This window comes from Carassius gibelio, chromosome B23, assembly GCF_023724105.1.
Source record: "Carassius gibelio isolate Cgi1373 ecotype wild population from Czech Republic chromosome B23, carGib1.2-hapl.c, whole genome shotgun sequence".
Taxonomy (NCBI): domain Eukaryota; kingdom Metazoa; phylum Chordata; class Actinopteri; order Cypriniformes; family Cyprinidae; genus Carassius; species Carassius gibelio.
The window spans coordinates 9,618,942-9,638,209 of NC_068418.1; the positions used below are offsets into that span (position 1 = coordinate 9,618,942).

Consider the following 19,268-nt stretch of genomic DNA (forward strand, 5'->3'; position numbering starts at 1 on the left):
ATATAATCTTCAAATACACCAGAAGTGAGAAATAAAATGAGGAAAAGTGTGCCAAACCTTATGCTGTCTCCGGCTGTTGGTAAGCCTCTCATCTGTCGCTCTACACATCCCACTGAGGGATCCCAAATATGCGTTTATTTTTAACAAGATCCCTGTATGACAGTCTGACTTCGACGGTTTGTGCGACGCATTTAATCGAAGATTGTTTTATTAATATATCGCGATGTAATGTAGCTTACAAATACGCTGTTTTTGAAGAACGTAACAGATTTAAACTATATTTAGGTTGACAGAAAAGAGACGTTAAGTATGAGCGCGGCAAAGCGTGGTAAAAATCTTAAAGGAGCCGCATCAATAAAATCAAAAAAGTCTGTTTTCATTCAAGATAAAATTGGTATAACACTCATCTCTGACAAAGCGTATTTTCACAGATTCTTTTTCACACATTTTTGCCAAATCCGTTTTTTTTTTTACTACCTTCTCGGATAACAGAAATAAAATGGGTCATTAATTCTCAATAACCTTTAAGACAGGAATCAATAAAGGGTGGTTTAAACTACCCACCCATCCTTAGCCATACATGTCACAGTAATAAAATAAAATAAAAACATTTTTGGTTTGTTTTTAGCAAGATAAGGGCACCACCACAAAAGATGTTTACTCTTCGATTTTATTGGCAAATCTCCTGACAAATAATTTCATAGTCGTGAACCGCTTTTACAAGGTCACTCTCCTGTATTCTGAAAATAAAAGAGCATATAAACACTGTAAACCGATTTGAAACCTCTATGATGGGTGTGAACACACGGAGATGTGAGTTAAGAGTCTGACGAGGAGTCTTTGACGTCTGTGCTCTCTGTGGCCTCGCTGACCTCACTCATTTCTTTACTCTCTCCTCCACTGTCTCCATCTCCATCCTGCACCGTCAGCTTCTCCACCAGGCCTGTCACAGATGTGTCCTGAGAAGGTGAAGCCTCTGAGCCCCACAGACGAACACCTGGTTTCTGCAACTGCACATCAGGAAAAGTTAAGTGTTTTGCACGGGTGAATTATTATTATTTTTTTTTTTAAAACATACAGTTCTACCAGCATTCGCCACCGACTGAGGAAGCAACCTGGTTAAGTGTAATGTGCTAAATGTGTTTTTGAGTGAGTAAACTTGCTAATTGGTGAAAATGAAACTTAGATTCTGTGTATATCAAAATAAAAAATAACCAGTAGTTACTGAATGTGTTCTAACAGTAGTTTTTGAAGGTGAACCCAATTTAGCCCTCTCTAATTTTTTAATTTAACATCTGCGGAAGGTGCTACTCCATTGCACTGAACCAATTTATATGTGTGAATGTGTGATTTCTGTTACTAACACTTTTCTACCTACATTAATTGGGCAGTAATTATCAAAGATTAATACATATTTTTAATTAGGAATTAAAAACCACTTGGCTCACAACTCCAAGTTGGCACAAGATTCTTGTGTCATATTATGACTACCATTAGAGTCTTAATCAAACAGTTGGAAACTCCTTGAGGAGGCAAACTGAAAAATTGTGGTTTATTTAACTGAAGATTAACGGCTATTCTTGCACATATGTTCAGTGGGTGTAGAGGTTCAGGGTACAATTTGGAAAATCGTTTATTCAGCTTCATTTCCGGAGTCAATAATGAAATGTAACTGCACCACCACACACCTCATCTGCCATCTGTGTGAGATTCCTCTTCATGGCATAAGCATCTTCTCCATCAGCATAATATTTGGGCTCCACTTCACTAATCCTGCAACACAGCATCAGGAAACATTTGGTATATGAATGAAATGCAATGCAATGTCACAAAATAAAGAAAAGAACACAGTACGTACAACTTATTGTCTCTCCAATTTATCACGATTCATATTCATACAGTTATACATGGTGGCTAAACCTGAGCTGTTTTTGAAAATAAGTTTATTCTAGTGCTGTCAATTTAACACTTATTTAGTACAATTCATGCATTTTATTATAACGATGTTTTCTTTAAGTTGAACTACTTCTGAAGGGTCATTAACACAGAATGTTTTAATTGTATTTTATTTAAAAACACTTAACGTCTCACATCTTGTGACAGTTAAGAGACACTGCAGTTATTTAATTGTGGGACACTCCATCTAGCATTTTTTACATTTAATTTGTAATTCATTCTTTTCGTTTTAATTGACTGACAGTTCATATTCTTTCACAATATAATAGAACTGGGGAAAAAGAAGAGATGGGCTACTCACTGAAACTTAAGTGTGTTTGAGTACAAGTGAAGAGCGGCCCGGTTACTGAAATACAAACACACACAGTCAGGTAAATCTCTCAGGCCTGATATGACGATAGAGAGTGCATATCCTACCTCTTCCTGACATGTAAAGAGACATATTTGGCATTGAAGTTCTCAATCATGGCTCTGCTGGCTTGATCCATCAGTTTTTGAGCCAGTCCGAGACGCCTGTGAGAGCGTTTAACTGCCTGTATAACCACACAGCACAGAATTCATTTAAACACATGCAGACAGGATGAAAGACGACATCAGCACAAATGATGAGAAAGATTAGATCAGTAAAGGTTTTTCAGAGTAAAAACACTAACCAGTGATGTAATGTGTCCATGAGGCACATCGTCAGGATCCTCCTCCCTATTAAAAATATGCAATTCACATAAAATAATACTGAAATAATATATCATTATACATGTTATGAATATTACATACTTAATTGATTCTTAAATTAATTATAATTATTTGAAAAATTACCTTTCTTAAAGGGACAGTTCACCCCAAAATAAGAATTCTGTCATCATTTACTCATGTCAATCCAAACCTGCATTACTTTTTTTTTTTTTTACCTGTAGAACATAAAATAGGATCTTTTGAAGAATGTTGGTGACCAAACAGTTTGGGTTTCCATTGACTTCCAGTGTAGGTTTTTTTGGTCCATACAATGTAAGTCAATGGAAACTGAAACTGTTTGGTCACCAACACATCTTCTTTGAGTTCAACTTCCACAGCAGAGAGTAAGGTTTGGAACAACACGAGAGCGAGTAAATGATGACCATTCTCAATTTTTAGTTGGTGTATCCCTTTAACTTAACAACTCCTAGCAGTTATGGACATTTCACACATGAAAGCAATAAAGAAAAACAAAACTCACATTTTAGCCAAAACATATCCCACTATCTTCCCATTCTCATCCTCTGCTATGTAAGACAGCTGGAAAACAAACACAGGAGTTCAGTAAGGCAGTTCACATGTGATGTTTGTATACAGATGCGTGTGGTCTCAGACCTGTGGCCAGGACAGGCCGTGGTAGAAGTAATACTTCATCTGATAGTTCTCTGGAAGACACAGCAGGTTGCAGTGCTGCATGTTCATCAGATCCTCTGGCTGGAGACATGAAAAGAGAACATACTCGAGTCAAGCGGTTCTCTACCTGCCACCTGCAGTAATACTGAATCATTTACATTAAGCACATTTTAATATTCAGAGAGAAGCTGTGTAATAGTCATGTGTTCTGTAAGTGAGGACAGCAAAATAAACTAGGACATATAAGCACTGCTTGATAATATGTTGACCTAAATTGTTATTATCAAATTGTGTAACTTAAATTTAACAGCTGATAGCCTTTTAAACTGATTCATTAACTTGCATGCCTTTCTAGTAATGCAACGTTACAGAACACGGTCGCTTTAAAACTATTATACTGCAGAGTGTGTATGAATCAAGCAAAACGTAGATAAAATAAAAAGATTAATAATGTTTAATACATTCAGTGCCTCGTCGTGCGGAACTCATCAATGATGGCTGAAATGTGTTTTGAGACGCAGCCACTGCACTAATGTAACTTCACTTACCCGCGCGTTGCGTATATTCATTTTGACTGAGGATTGCTTGATAAATATATTATTCGATATCAATACAGCTGTCAAATGGACACAGATTTTTATATTGAATCGAATAAGCTGGCAGATGGACAGCTACACCTCTACAACCATGTTGCCCACGACCGGAAGACGGATGCTCGGACAATAAAGTCCTTCCGGTTATAGCGATAATAAAAGTCCTTGAACAAAAGCCAGGAATGCAATGTTTATAAAATATTTACATTCCGGGTTATTTGTTTTCATTTATTGTATTTATTGTTAATCATATTTTTGATTGAAAATCAGAATAAAACTATTAATACCTCCGTGCATTGATTCTGTTTTTATACATTTAATTTTATTAAAGCTTGATGGATATAAAAGCTCCTATGTTTTTTTTTCCCCTGAAAATAATTTCCACTACTCTTCCAGTCTTTAATGTTTACTTCATAAGCGTTTTTAAATGCTTTTATTGAAATGGAAGTGATATGATTTCCATGTGCATGACTACTGCTAAACTACATATTTAAACTAGTGCTGTCAAACGATTAATCGCATCCAAAATAAAAATAGTTTACATTATGCGTGTATTCTTTGTATCTTTATTATGTATATATAAATGCAAACACATGCATGTATATATTTAAGAAAATTTTTAGGCTTATTTTAAATACATTTATATATAGCAATATAAATATGTAAGTGTATATACACATGTAAATAATCAAAATATATACTGTAGGTGTATGTATACATAACAAATATACAGTACACAGACATTATGTAAACAACAACTTTTATTTTGGATGCGACTAATTGTTTTACAGCACAAATTTAAACAATTGTACAAAAGTCTCTATAAAGAGTAACAAACAAACTGAGTGTCAGAGAAATCTACATTCACTACAGATGATCCCATGACTTTTCCAGGCCTGGACAAAGACTACAATCAGCTGTACTGAAACAAGCCAAATATATTAAGGGAACATAAAAGGACCAGATGAAACAAAAGTAATGGGACACTTGTGAGGCATTTTAACTATGCTTTATTTTAAAAGTAGTTGTTTATTTTAATAAAATCGTAAACACGGAGCAGAACTTTTAAAGAAAAATTATATAGCTCACAACCATAAAGTAAAAAAATAAACTAGAAATTAAAAATTCATTACAAAAGCCAGACAAGCAGTCATTCCCAAAATCTACTGATAAATAAATCTGTTTTTACAGGCACCCTGCCAGGATGTTAAAATTCAGTGCTGTCACAATACATTGACTATCAAAGTTGTTTATAGACACCGGTTTCAGTGTGCATGTAAAATGCTGAACCCAAAAGCAATAGAGAGCAGAAAGAGACCATAACCAAATGATGTAACAAACATTACATCTTATTAAATTATTGACGGAGAGCTATGGAATGTACATTATACATCTTTTTTAATAAGACTTAACATATTTGTGCCTCATTCAGCCAGTTGAAACCTTTAAGACATGTTAAAATGTCATAGACACACATGCATTGGAATCCTAATCCCTATAGCTTTCCAGAATCTTTCTTTTGAGTGGTCCAAATGTAGCATTTCATTTTAGATTCATGTAAGCTTGCTTAAAAAAAAAGAAACACCACCATCAACAAAATACATGAACAACCATCACTGCAAGAGCAGATTGTACTTTTATACCACTTCTGAAATGTGAGCAGCATTTAATGTTAAGACTTTTGCTTGTGGAAAGATGAATGCATAACAGAAGCATTGCTTTTCTTTAAGAATAAAGAACGAAGGGAATTACAGCACAGTATACAATTTGTATGAATATCAATGATGCTCAAGTGCATAACCAATGAAATATGGAACAAAGTAATCAGAAATGTCCTATAAAGCATGAAACATCATATTGAGCTGATTATAATTAATAACATCCAAAAAAAAGCTTTTGCAAATCTTGTTGGTCCTTCTTTAAATGCAGAGTGCATCTCCAAATACTCAAGTGCCCTTTTCGTTCTTATTGCAGGCACTCATCTTGGGCTGGTTTTTGAAAGGCTTCAGCTCCTAATTTCTGTCGTCATCTTCTTTCACAGTTTGTGTGGGTTCACCCATTTGTATGTACCCTCATAGCGGAAGCCCACCCTCTGTACCAGCTCATCAGCCTCTGCGGGACCACGGCTATGAGAGAGAGCCAGAGAAAATGAGAGATATTACACATCACTTCATGTGTATAAAAAATAAATAAAAAAAACCTTGAAGCACGTTTTACCTTCCGTATTTGTATTTGACGGGTGGCGTCTTCTCCTTCTCTATCTGATGAAGAAGAGGAGTGAAGATTCTCCAGGCTTCCCTCAACTCATCACTTTGAGAAAATGAGGCAAATTCAGAAATGGTAGTCTCAGAATTATTACAACAACATATTACATTTACAATAAGAAACACACCTTCGTACAAAATGCATTTGGCTGCCACAAAAGACGTCCAGAATCAGACGTTCGTAGGCATCGGGCAGCTTAACGTCCTTTGAAAAGGGAGAACAGAGAAAAGCACATTTATCAAGTCATTTCCCACATATTATTAGTCAAAGTTGCCGACTAGGACAAAAGAGAGAGTGTGAATGGACGAAAGCTGTGTTTTACCTTGTATCTGCTGTGGTAGGTCAGGTCCAGCTCGGTCTCCTCAGGGCTGAAGTAGACTCCGGGTTTCTTGCTCATCATCTTGGCGTAGATGGCCTCGTTGGGCTGCACACGCACCACCAACTCGTTCCTCCTGCAGTGAGAGCTAAAGATGTCTCCAGGGACGTCTGTGAACTGCAGCCTCACCTCTGCCTTCCTCTCATTCAGAGCCTTTCCACACCTGAGGATGAAGGGAACTCCTGGAGAGAGAGAGACGGGGCGATCAAACATCAACACATTCAGGAAGAGAAAGACTGTCAGTTATATACTGCTGTACGGTTTTGAGTCCAGAAAATGTTCTTTTGCCGTTACTGTAAAAAAGTTATATTATTTTGACCAATTTAATGCTTCCTTGCTGAATAGAAGAATGAATTGACAGAATAAAATGTTTGCAATAAATGTCACATTATGCAGACTTCTGAAGGATCATGTGACACTGACGACTGGGGTAATGATTTACCATCACAGAAATTAATACACTTGTATTGATGTATTAACATAGAAAACAGCCATTTTAAATTATATTAAAATTTCACAATGTTGCGGTTTCTACTATATATATAAAAAAATAAAAAAAAGGATGAGCATAGAGACTTAAAAAAAAAAAGTTCCAACTATAAACTTCTGAACAGTAGTGTATTGTATGTGCTAAAATTTTAATTTTGCCTTAAGCAACAACATTTTTAAATTTCAAGAACAAAGGGTTAGTAAAGCTTCTCATTTAAGGACAAAACTTAGTTTGGCCAGACTGTAAATATTAGCTAATTAGCAATCGCTTACCATCCCAGCGTTCGTTCTTTACATAAAGCACTGCTGTGGCAAATGTAGCCTGAGTGGAGCCTTCAGGGACAGTTTTGTCATCTAGATAACCCAGTTTAGCCTCTCCTTCTCCATCGGGATCTCCCACATACTGACCCAAGACCACATCTGAGAGAGAGACCGGCTCAATGCACTTCAGCACCTTCACCTGTAGAGGGACACAGAGAGTGAACAGACAAAACAGGTATTATAAAAGGAGAGCTATATGTAGACTGCTATTCAGGATAATTCCTGATTATTTCAGCAAAAGCACTTCACTTGGATGCATCATGAGCACTCAGTTTGTCTTTGTCCTATTAAAACTCTTAAAACAAAAAGTGCATAAATAAACAAAAAAAAAAGAAAAATCTACAAAAGCAACCATTACAGTGAAAAGTACAAGTTTACTTCACCGTTAACACAGAAGTCATAAAAACCATTTATATAAAAATCAATAAACAAATCCCTATTTGTATGGGACTACTTAACACTGTTAAAAGCTTTCAAAAAACAAACAAAACAGTACAAAATGCTAAATAAAAAAAATAAAAAAATCAGTATAAAACAAAATAATTGAACCGGGACAAGTAAAACTACTTAAATGTTCAAAAGTCTTAAATAAATAAAATAAAACTAAATCATTAAAAAAAATCAGTTCAAACCAAAAGAAAAAAAATAAGGAAAAGTACAAACATACTTCACATCGTCTTTAAACAAACAAAACACACAAAAAAACAAAAACTATAAAATGAACGACAAAATTAAAACACCTTGACCCTTTGGGTACTACACAATCACCATAATGTACATTTAAAATCAAAATATGATCCAAAAATGAAGACTTCTCTGAAAAGTAATGAAGGAACCAAGACCTTAATTTATACATGCTAAATCTGATAGATTTGCTCCTCAATGCTAAATTCAGGATCATTATGATTAGCGCCAGAAAAGAGAGCTGCAGTGGGAGGCTGTGCACGGTTCATTGGCTGACCGGCTCGTTACCTTCTCATCTCGAACATCATCAGAGCTGGTGGATGCAGGCTTCTCCATGGCAACCAGACTGAGCATCTGCAGCAGGTGGTTCTGCATCACATCACTGGAGACAAAGAGAGGAATACATTCATTTACAAATCCTGCTTGATTAGAATATCAAAATCCTCACAGCCTTTGAAGGGAATCCTCATACAAAGAAAGTGCAATCTACTTTTACACAAATCTTTTTCTTTTTTTTCTTTGAAATTGTGCAATTTTATTAGCATTTTCTTCTTAGGGACTATCTTTATGGTGCTTCACAAAATGCATTTTCATTGTATGGAACTTTTAGTGCAAGCATCAAAAATTTCTACAGAAGAAAAATCACACAGGTTGAATGAAAAAAAAAAAAATCAGTTTTGGGTAGATAATATTATTTTTAATAATAATAATAATAAAAGGTCTTCGTGTCGCAGATGCATAATCTCAAAAGCAAGAAAACTAACCGAATGATACCAAAATCGTCAAAATATCCCCCTCGGCCCTGGGTACCAAACGGCTCTTTGAAGGTCAGAACCACACACGCCACACTGTCCCGGTTCCATATGGGGCCAAATATACGATTTCCAAACCTGTAGAGAAAATAGGAGAGAAAACTGTGACTAATGAGACACGGATACAGATGAAGACACTCCTGGTGGAGTTTAACCCTTAATTATGCATAAATGACAACTGTGTGTGACAGCTAGTGAATGAAGCAGGCAGAGCAGGATGAACATTAGAGAGTCCCACCTGAGAACCATGAGGTTCTGGACCATCTCTTTGCCTAGGTAATGGTCTATACGGTAAATCTGGTCCTCAGTGAAGAGAGCAGAGAGATGACTGGTTAACTCCTCTGAGCTCTGCAGGTCACGTCCGAAAGGCTTCTCCACGATTATCCTGTTCCAGCCTCTACCAGACATACAAACACAAAATATGTGCTGCGCTTGGAAAAATGCCTTTGCTAGGGCAAACTCATATACACAGACAATCAGAAAAAAACTGAACAGAAACTACACTTCGTATCTCACAAGCATTATTTTGGAATTATTAATATACCATTTGATTATTAATATTTTTGAATGAGCTTTTATTTTTAGATTTTCAGTTTTAGCAATTTTAGAACAGATTTCTTAGCAGCTTGCTCCAGCGCAAACAGTTTTGGCATTTTCTGAAGAATTAGTGCTGAAAAGGTGTGGAAAGTTATTTTTTTTGCCTGACCTTACTGAATATTAATTTGTAGGAGTTTCCCTTTCAGGTGCAAAATTTACAGGAGGAGAGTATTAAAATGAATCACGCAATGCAATTTACTAACATTTGCACTCGTCAAATTACTGATTTGCACCATTTCTTTACGCCCCCAAAAAAAGTATGTTTTCAACTATTTTGCACTTGAAATGGCTGCATTTAGTGTTGCTAGAAGGAGGCACTGCAGAGAACAGAGAGCACATGTTAGAAGGGAGAGGATTCTTTTTCACAAGTCTTAATTTGTTTGGAATGGCAGAAGAACAAATTATCCAGAACCGAACAGATCCTTACACTAATTTGCGCTACACTTGTTAGATTGTGTTGGTCATTATGGAACTGAGATGTTGCGTTGGTGTTCCTTAATTTGTTTAATTTCAGTAAATCACCTGCAGAAATTTCCACACCATCTGCTGTACACGGTTTCAGAACTGCGTTCTCACGCTAATTTGGCCTGTTTAGTAAATCTGCCCCTTTGTTTTTAGGTTTTTTTTTTGTTACTAACTATTGGTTTCAATATTTACATTCAGTTTTAAAATTATTTGTATTAAAGCTGCAGTCGGTAACTTTTGACGCTCTAGCGGTTAATAAACAGAACTGCTTGCGTCTTGCGGAAGAACATCGTAGCCGGAACTACTTCTCTCTGTTTATGTCTATGAAGAATAGTCAGAGTATAAACACTTATTTTAGGTGTACCCTAGCGATCCAGCACAGGCTAAAAACAGGGTTTGGAAAATGGATTCATGGTGTACTCTCTTATTACATACATTTTGTATACTTTGAACACAAAAAAACGCTCCCGGTAAGAAACAACCAATCAGAGCTGCGGTCCGTAACTTTTGGGTTTTTTTTTTTTTACAGCACTGAGCAGCGCTGTCAAAGGAAATCACCCTAAACAGATGAAAGGATAGTACGACAAAGATATATCACTTTCCTCAGTGGACATTCAAACTAATGTTTTATTTGTGAGTATGATATTGAGCTGAAAATGAATGCTATATCACATTCAGGTAATCACAGTCAATCTCTTTCTTGTAATACTCTACACAATATACCGCTTTTAGGTACACCGTTAGCTTTTAATAAAGCAACAATGTTTCGTCGTTACTAGTTCTATTGTGACTTCTACGAATTGATAAAAGAGGCAAGTTTAAAAGCATGTGTTTGCTCCTCACTTGGTGCTCATGCACTGATGTTTGATGTTCTTGGTGACGTCGTGGTAGACGCTGGGCGGCAGGGCCAGGTAGAAGAGGCGGTTGGCCCCAGCTCCTCCATGCAGGGACAGCAGGTGAGTGTTCAGGTTAGCGAAAGAGGATTCATCCACATACTTCCCGCTGATGTAAGAGTTTCTGCTGAAGAACGCTGCGAGGCGATCTGCCTCAGAATCTGCCACCTGAATGGAGGAAAAAAAAAAAAAAAAAAAAAAGAGAAGATATTTTAACACACTGTAAAAAGGCAGTAAATAGACAAATTCACATGTAAAACACTCTTGAGCTGTGACCTTCATGTAGGGCATGCAGGCTGTGCGTATGGCATCCACTGTCAGATCAGAACGTGCAAAACCCACAAAATATGTCTCTTCAGGGAGAAGACCGTCTCTGAACAACCACCTACAAGAGACAGACAGAAATACTTCATACGGATCTAAAGTTTAGGTGTCAATGTTTTCTGAAAGAAATTAATACGGTTATTCAACACAAACACACTAAATTGATCAAAATTGACAGTGGAGAACTTTTGATTTCAATTAAAACATTCTATTCAAATTACCCAGAAAAAAAATAAATAATCAAAAATAAAAAGCTAAATAAACAGTAATAATTGTAATTGAAATACAATATTAGGTTGTTTATTTTGCAATATATATATATATATATATATATATATATATATATATATATATATATATATGATAAATAAAATTCTCACCAGATCCAAATGTTCAATGGTACTCACCACAAAGTTGGGTAGATTTTCTTTTTCGCCAGATCTCCCTACAAAAAGAACACATTTGTTACATCACAGAACAATTTATTAATACATGAATTCCACAAAAGCTGTTCATTGCGTTTCATAGTGCAACATATTCAAAACAATTCGTAGAGAAAAGCCGATCGTTGATCAGAGTTAGATGATCTTTTATTGGATAAATGTTGAACACAGGCCCTGACCAAAAACCTCAGCATCATTGCAAGTCTTGCAAAAATGTGGCAACCTACTCAATGAGAGCACTATTGGGAACTTATCTCACTTTACATTTGCAATCCAATTACTAAGCAGGAGTTTGATCAATTATTTATTGCTTAAGAGCCGTGAAGCTCCAACTTTTGTCTTTATTCACATTTTTATTTTTGGTACTTAGCAAAAAAATTCCTTCCCCCCCCCCCCCCCTTTTTTCTGTGTGCTATTTTTACCCATAGTTGACAAAATAAAACCATTTTCCACAAGTTGATACAATTCTTTAGGGTCTTAATGAGGAGTCTGTAACATACTTTGGTTAAGATTTTTCTATCTAAATCTATTTTTCCTAGTGTAAAAGGCACTCTTTTTATGGTCAAAAACCGCTCTTTTCAGAGCACACAGTTTTGTAGCATGCTGCTTTAAAATGTTCTCTGCTGACTCAGTCTCTCTGAGAATGGCTGGAAGAGAGGGGAGGTTTGCTTTAGCTGCATTCATCATGAAACGTAATTGGCACATTATTAGGAAAGGCATTGTAAAAACCTTATATTCCCTTCTTCTGGAGGTGAAGCTGGATCATGAACGATTGGTGTGCACAAAGTGCATGTAGCATGCGATAACCCTTTTAAAAAAAAGTCACAATACAAATACTGATGATTCATATGCCTACTGTTTGCAATGGTTTATACAAATTTTGTCCAAATGCTCTCTAGGATAATAACGTTCCTCCAGTATCACCTGCCATAAACTAGCAAGGTACATTATCACTTGGTTGAGAAGGATGTTACTTACATACATTTATTTTGAAAGTGACTTCATTGCTTTTGTTATGTAGTTTTTCAGGATTGAAATTTAAAGGCTACCGGTTAATCGGCTACCTAATTAATTCTGCAAATAGTAAATACACCTACAAAGGAAAGCAATCTGCATCCGTTAAACTATTTAATGGTGCCTTTAATGAGACTACACTATAAAAAAAAAAAAAAAAAAGACTACATGGCTTGACTTAAGAGTCAACTATCCCCGTGAATCTCTGTGATTGAAGAGGAATAGAAACCTAGGGAACTGACATAATTTCTGTGGAACACCGTGAATAATTTTACAAAAACATCTCATTATAAAGATGACTAAATAATAAATGCAAAATACACAAAAAAGAAGATACAATGTAGTTTAAAATAACAGTCAACCCATCCCTCCTCCATGTGATTCAATCTTCTCGATGCAAAGGTCACTGATCTCAGCAGATCTGCTCCACACCCATTCAGACACATGAGAAGTGCTCTGTGCACAGTGAGACAGCACTATTCTGTTTGTCTTGGATGATTTATGGCAATGTGGGAGAGTCCCAGCTCTCCAGATAGGAATTATTGGGGGATGTTATTAAATATATCAGTTCGCTATTTAACTAGTCAATCCTGCTGCGGTGTAAAAAAGCACTAAGTAATGGTGACTTGACAAAATTCATACATGACCTTTTAGCATTGCATTATTAAACCAAAACAAACACCCAAAACTAAGCAGCAAGAAAAACTGTATGTATTTATTCTGATAGTGACATTCCAAAAGAAAAGTGACATGTTTTTATGGAATGTGTGTCTTAGTAAAGACAGTGTAAACCGTAGATCATGATGCGAAGGCCACTGGAACGATTTCCAGGAAAATGCAAGAAATTAAGACACACACTAGGGCTGGGACAACAAAAAATACGTCGACGCAAAATATGCGCATTGATTCGTCAACCTGTTTTTATTTCTCTAAAAAACGTTTGCAAAACGTTTACCTTATGTGCACTGAATATACGCGATGGCCGGATCAACATTCTGTCCAACGTTATATACCCAATCCAGGGGTTTTTCTGCATTGATCTTTTTTTTTGGCGGCTGTCAAAGCTTTATTTGATCGGTGAGTGATGTAGAATAGAATGACTGCTGCGCCTGACGGGGCGCGTAAGAGAGAGAGCCCCAGCTGTGCGCGCGCACTCACAGTCTTCAAATAACACGAGCGCTTCTTGCTTTCTCTTGTGCATATTAATCAAAATCATTAGACACGATAGAAAAAGGGCGGAACGCCAAAGTTTCACGTGGAGCATTCAGAGATTTTTTTTTTCTCCATGACAGGCTGCTGGCTCCCACGGTTAATTTTTTTTTTTTTTGGAAAAAGCACTCTCTGAGTTAGCTTAAAGCCCTCAAGTTTACATTGGTTACTGTATTCTTTCAATTGCTCTAAACAAGTATTTTGGGTGACCTTTTTTTATTGAATGCTAGATATCCAGTTGTTGTTATTTTCATCTGAAAGAAGAACTTTTTTTCAGTAAGCTAGGTCTTATGTGTTCAGTTAGCTTGTTTCAGTAAGCCGTGTTTTCAAGGCTTCAAGGTTTTACTGAATGCTATCTCTATACAAGTGCAAAGTAATGCATTCTTAGTCTTTTATTTTGTCATTTTAAGAGCAATAAACATATTGCAATGTTAAGGAATTCATGTTTTTTTTTCATTCAGATAGGTAAATCAACATGTATAAATTGTTAGTAGTCAATTAATGGGGAGATAATCAAAATCGAATCGGTCTGAAAAAATTCAACACTAGATTAATCGTTTAAAAAAAATAATCGTTTATCCCAGCCCTAAAACACAAACACACACACAGTAATGCAGTCAACACCTGGGGTTTCAGTTCCAACCACTTAAGCAGCTTAAACCCAATATTAATTTTTTGGCGCTGGACAAAAAATTGACAACAAATTCTGTTGATTGAGCAATTAAAGGTTAAAAAAAACATTTCAGAGAAAAAATAATAATAATAATAATAATAATAATAATAATATTTGCCTAGCTTAATTCTGTCGCTTTGTCTGATTTATGGAAAATGTCTTGATTGTAAGGAGGAAGTTTTTTGTCATTATATAATGGCAACTGATGAGCAGACTCCACATGCAAGTTAAGCAGAATTTCTGTAAGATTTTTTTTTTTTTTTTTACTAAATCAAAAATGACCCTCGCTTGTTTTTAATTATAATGAAGAGTGTAATTTGCAAAGCTACATAGCTAAATGACAACTAGTCACACCGGAATACTCACAAACTGCCTTTAAAATGAAGTTGGGTACAAATTTGGTGACATGACAGGCTGGCTGGGGGTCGATGCACTGAATCTAAGTGGCTCAAGGTGATGTTGCATCTGCATTTTGACATGGTTTCTGAATGGACTTCATATTATGCCATAAACCTGTTGAAATCTTGCCAACCAACAATTCAGAGCCGGCCATGCATATCCCTCTCTCCACCATCTTTCTGACTACACCCTCATCCCAAACACAAGCCCGCGCTTTCACCTCTCTCTATTCACACCAACTGAAAGAAAAGTGCTGACAGACAGTGATATTGCATAACAGATCACTAGCACCCATTTAAAATGCCAAACAATAAGAACAGGAAAAACCAAAAGTAACAAAGATCATTTGAATAAGCAGTTGTGTAAAAACGTAGTAAAAAGCCGAACAAAACGAGGAGGAACAAGGAAAATCTAGCCAAAAAGGAGGAAGAGGGTTTAAAATTTCACAACTAAAAAGTTAAGATTAACAGTCTATTGAGAAGTGTAAAAGCCTAAACTACTATAATGCAAACCTCACTTTCAAATCATTCTTAATATTTTGTATGAGTTTTATTTTTTTTTATATATACATTGGTACATTGGGTCTGTCCGCATTTACAGTTGTGAACCTAATCAAGGCTGTCTAGAGACAACAAGTCTTTCATCATGTCTAGCAAATCACAGATCTTCTGTCACCACACTCGAACGATCAATTTTTAAGGCCTTAAGCATTTATGGGCTGCGAAATCCACTGAATTACTCAACCACCCTTCCTGGATCTTAAAGATGCCCTACGCTGGCAATGTCCCTTCATGGTAGAATTATTTCTGCTGTACTTCCTTGTACGAAACATCAAGGCTGTTTTATTAATTCAGAGGAATCTGAGATTTTCTTTTATTGGACCAGCAGTTAACAGGCTGTGCTGTAGCGGTAACCAATGAAAACATAATAATGTTGCTGCTCCATAAGCGCCACCTGCTGTCAGAGAATGAATTTGCATTCTCATCTAGCCTGTCTGCTGTTTTCGGTTTCGTTTAGATGTTTTATGTGGTATAGTTTCACAAAGCTAAATCAAAGTCACTCGGCAGCCATCTTTAAAATGCTTCTCGGGCATGCAAGTGCAACTCCTATCTTTTTGAATGGGGAAACGTCAAATTCTCCAAAACTGTTTGCCAAGCTTAAGATAGATTTCATTGGTGATTTCAAATCTGAAACTTTAACAACTACTGTCTCGAATGTTTCTTTTGCTCAAATAGCATTATGGAAAGCTTATTTTTCAGACCAGATCAGCCAGTGTGCATGAACGCTGACTGTTTCTATAGCAACTGGGACTTCTAAGGGCAGCTCCAGTGACGCGCTGACTTTACTGATTAGCGATTTGCTCTTTTGCCCAGAAGGCGGGGCTTCGTTTGAGAGAGCGGCCATATTGAGTGTTGCACCCCCCCCCCCCTCCCCATTCAAAACTATACGAGTGACACGTCTTGCATTCTATAGTCTTTGGCTAAATTCCCTCCAAATTTAAAAATTATACAATCCAACAAATCAAAAAGTGCTTATGTACACATCATCTTTGTTTAAATTGTGATTAAAGTGCAGTGGTTGCCTCTCATTTGTAATGAAAAGAGCACAGGCAAAGTTTTAGTTTGTTTATATGAACACTTTATATTTATCTGGGATTTAACATTTACATTTAGTTTTGTTATGTGACATTTACGTTTCACAATAAAAAATAAAAAAAGCACTTTTCATTTATAATTTTGCTTAAATCTCCTTTTGTTAAAATTGTGGGAAAACTGTTTTATCAAATAATTACTGTAAAATTGTCTCACATTGTGAGTTGTGTGAATCTTTACCTCCCTAGTTTTCACAATATTTTAATTAGGACTCTAACACTTCTTACCCCCATCAATCCCAACACCACCACCATGAAATGGAAAGCATGGCACAATCATTAATAAACACATGCAGTGAGATGTAACTAGAGCAACAAAAGAAAAGCAAGGGGAAGAAAGTTTGCAGCAAGGACTGGTGGGGGAGAGCCGTCAGAGTAGAGTTTACAGAATGACGACAGAATTCTTGAATACGAATATGACATTCCACAAACCATACGTAATCATGGTGAGTGATGAAACTGTATGCGCACCTGTGCCAGTTGTAATGAGCTTTACAAACAGGGAAGTTGGATTAGAGAACACATTCACTATTAGAGTTATTGATAGTTAGTAAGGTAGCTGTTGCAGCAGTTATGTTTAGGTATGGGGTAGGGTTTAGGGATGTAGAATATGGTCATGCAGAATAAGTCATCGATGTGTGCTTTATAAGTACTAATAAGCAGCCAATATGCATGCGAATAAGCAACTAGTCAATAGTAAATAGTGTTCTCTGAATAAGTGGTTTACATGCAACAAATGTATAGGTATATTCCAGGAGTTGGAATTGAAATTTGGGAAATCAGAATTGGACGGAGGTTTTTATATGATTCAGTACTTAACAGATCATTGGCAATTTCTGATTAATATCATAATACTGATGTGCATGTAAATGTAGCCACTGTTAAGAAAAAAGTAGCCCAAATACACAAATTCACACACATTTTTGGTTTGTCAATAGAAGCCAAGTGTACAAGATAAGAGACAACTCATGTCTGCAGATGGGACTGTATCAACTCATTAGTAGAGACGGGGAGATTTAAATATAAGCTAACACACACACACACACACACACACACTCACCGAAGCCCCCATGATGATGAAGATATGAACATCAGACTGGTGAAACTCCACATCATCGTGTAGCTCTTTCCTCAGCTGCCCAAACACTTCAGAGCGTGAGAGGGGAAGACTCATCTTGTCTGTCAAGAGGTCAGAAAAAAAACATTAAACCACAGATCTCAAGTGGTCCTCATGTTCATGCAGTCATGTCAAAAGTAGGTTTATGATTTTTTTTTTTTTTAGCTATCTGGAGTTATTACAGCTGTATAATCTCGATTAAAAATAATTTCACTTTAAGAAACTTAAAAAAAAAAAAAGTTAAGATATGCATTTAAAAAAAGAAAAGAAAATGTTGTCAGGACAGTTAATATATAAATGGTAAAATTTTACCATTTAATATATAAAGTTGTTTTGGAAGATAACAGAGGTCAGGATGGACGATAATGCAACTAAATTACAACAAAGACAGCCTACTACTACTACGTTAATTAGCCATCACCAACCTCAAAACGACTAAAGAAATGGGTCTATCACTACTGAAAAGTTAAATGTTCTCCAAATAGCTTTTACTAAAGCTGCTCAACATATAGTACAAACAGTACAATGTCAAAGGCATTAGTATGAATTTTAAACTAATAACACAACCACAGAGCAAGTTTGTTGACTAAATGTCCTTATTTTGAAGACGCACATGCCAAAATAAGTAGTCTAGAAACATGATGCATTTGTTAAATGCACATAAAATAATATAAAATGCAAACTTTCACATGCAATAATTCCTTGCCAGTGCAGTCACTTGCCCTCTTTAGGGAACAGACACAAAACACCAACTACAGTGTTGACTAGTCTAGTCATTTGACAAATCACATCACAACTGGGATGCATTGGGATGACAAAGTCCTACCACTGTGTTCAGGGACTGTAGTGTGTCCTCTCTCTGTGAGAAGAGATATACATAGAAACCTCGTGTCACACAAAAACACAACTTCCCACAAACCCCCACTCTGTGAGTATACCGTAATGTTATTAGCACAATCCCTTATTTAACAGGGCTCAGCCTGGCACTAACTGACTAACAGCCTACTGATTATTTTACGAAGTGCATCACATTCAAAACAAATGCCTTAAATGTCGATATTTGGAATAAATTGAACATCGAATTCTACAAGATAAAAGCATGGCAAGGGAAATCTGAACTTTGTAGTAAGGCAGAACATACACTGCAGAATCTGCATGACAACATGCTAACGTCACTTACTTTCAGTGCGCTTTACTTAACCAAACACAAATAGCTGGACTTAAAGGCTAAAGACCTGTAACAGATTCAGCGCAAGAAAAATGTAACAATAGCGGCTACAGTGTCATTCTTTGAGACGGCTTCCTCCTTCCCTGTTGAAATGACACGGCGGGCTTCTGTGATTTTATTGGTGTAGAGAGGGACTCACCAGCGCTTGCTCGACTCCCCATCATTGCTGGAGCGTATGGCGTCACCACGCAGCTGTGCTGATGATAAGCGACGTGGGCGGGACCAGACTGCAGGAGGACGGTGATTGACAGCTAAACGCTCCAATCGCGTACATGCTGAACGATCCTCAGTCCAATGAAGAGCGCGCATGCGCATTAAACATTAAAATCCTGCTGATAAGAGCTAGATAGGGTGTCGAATGTAGCGCTCTGCAAAGAATGTCAGCATGACGCTG

The 19,268-nt window shown here is 36.6% G+C and overlaps 2 protein-coding genes across 6 annotated transcripts; both read right to left on the minus strand.

Moving 5' to 3' along the window:
* Nucleotides 1-652: 652 nt before the first annotated feature.
* Nucleotides 653-4,053, minus strand: LOC128011238 (N-alpha-acetyltransferase 10). Of its 2 annotated transcripts, XM_052593426.1 has the most exons (9): nucleotides 3,870-4,053; nucleotides 3,304-3,402; nucleotides 3,170-3,228; nucleotides 2,610-2,655; nucleotides 2,374-2,489; nucleotides 2,258-2,302; nucleotides 1,689-1,773; nucleotides 873-1,010; nucleotides 653-740 (listed from the first exon to the last, which is right to left on the minus strand). In XM_052593426.1, exons 1-9 carry the CDS (start codon nucleotides 3,888-3,890, stop codon nucleotides 726-728), a joined length of 624 nt encoding a protein of 207 aa, XP_052449386.1. In that variant the 5' UTR covers nucleotides 3,891-4,053; the 3' UTR covers nucleotides 653-725. The 2 variants fall into 2 exon arrangements, with proteins under 2 accessions (XP_052449386.1, XP_052449385.1); XM_052593425.1 differs by having other exon boundaries at nucleotides 653-1,010; nucleotides 3,870-4,051.
* A 604-nt stretch (nucleotides 4,054-4,657) lies between these two features.
* On the minus strand, nucleotides 4,658-19,130 carry LOC128011261 (glucose-6-phosphate 1-dehydrogenase). Of its 4 annotated transcripts, none has more exons than XM_052593456.1 (14): nucleotides 19,014-19,053; nucleotides 18,473-18,505; nucleotides 17,590-17,708; nucleotides 11,548-11,585; nucleotides 11,093-11,201; nucleotides 10,767-10,984; nucleotides 9,100-9,258; nucleotides 8,814-8,939; nucleotides 8,338-8,431; nucleotides 7,318-7,504; nucleotides 6,502-6,737; nucleotides 6,307-6,383; nucleotides 6,132-6,224; nucleotides 4,658-6,040 (listed from the first exon to the last, which is right to left on the minus strand). In XM_052593456.1, exons 1-14 carry the CDS (start codon nucleotides 19,036-19,038, stop codon nucleotides 5,950-5,952), a joined length of 1,605 nt encoding a protein of 534 aa, XP_052449416.1. In that variant the 5' UTR covers nucleotides 19,039-19,053; the 3' UTR covers nucleotides 4,658-5,949. The 4 variants fall into 4 exon arrangements, with proteins under 4 accessions (XP_052449416.1, XP_052449419.1, XP_052449417.1 ...); XM_052593459.1 differs by lacking the exon at nucleotides 19,014-19,053 and adding an exon at nucleotides 18,827-18,958; XM_052593457.1 differs by lacking the exon at nucleotides 18,473-18,505 and having other exon boundaries at nucleotides 19,014-19,130.
* Nucleotides 19,131-19,268: the final 138 nt, after the last annotated feature.

Excerpts from the sequence above, each read along its gene's own strand:
- LOC128011261 (XM_052593456.1), bottom strand. The coding sequence starts at position 19,038 with ATGATGGGGAGTCGAGCAAGCGCTG. Across the intron at positions 18,506-19,013 it reads GGGGAGTCGAGCAAGCGCTG|AGAGAGGACACACTACAGTC; the intron begins GTGAGTCCCTCT and ends CTCTTCTCACAG. Across the intron at positions 6,225-6,306 it reads CAAATGCATTTTGTACGAAG|TGATGAGTTGAGGGAAGCCT; the intron begins GTGTGTTTCTTA and ends ATTTTCTCAAAG.
- LOC128011238 (XM_052593425.1), bottom strand. The coding sequence starts at position 3,890 with ATGAATATACGCAACGCGCGG. Across the intron at positions 1,774-2,257 it reads TCAAACACACTTAAGTTTCA|GATTAGTGAAGTGGAGCCCA; the intron begins GTGAGTAGCCCA and ends GCTGTGTTGCAG. Across the intron at positions 1,011-1,688 it reads TCACACAGATGGCAGATGAG|TTGCAGAAACCAGGTGTTCG; the intron begins GTGTGTGGTGGT and ends CCTGATGTGCAG.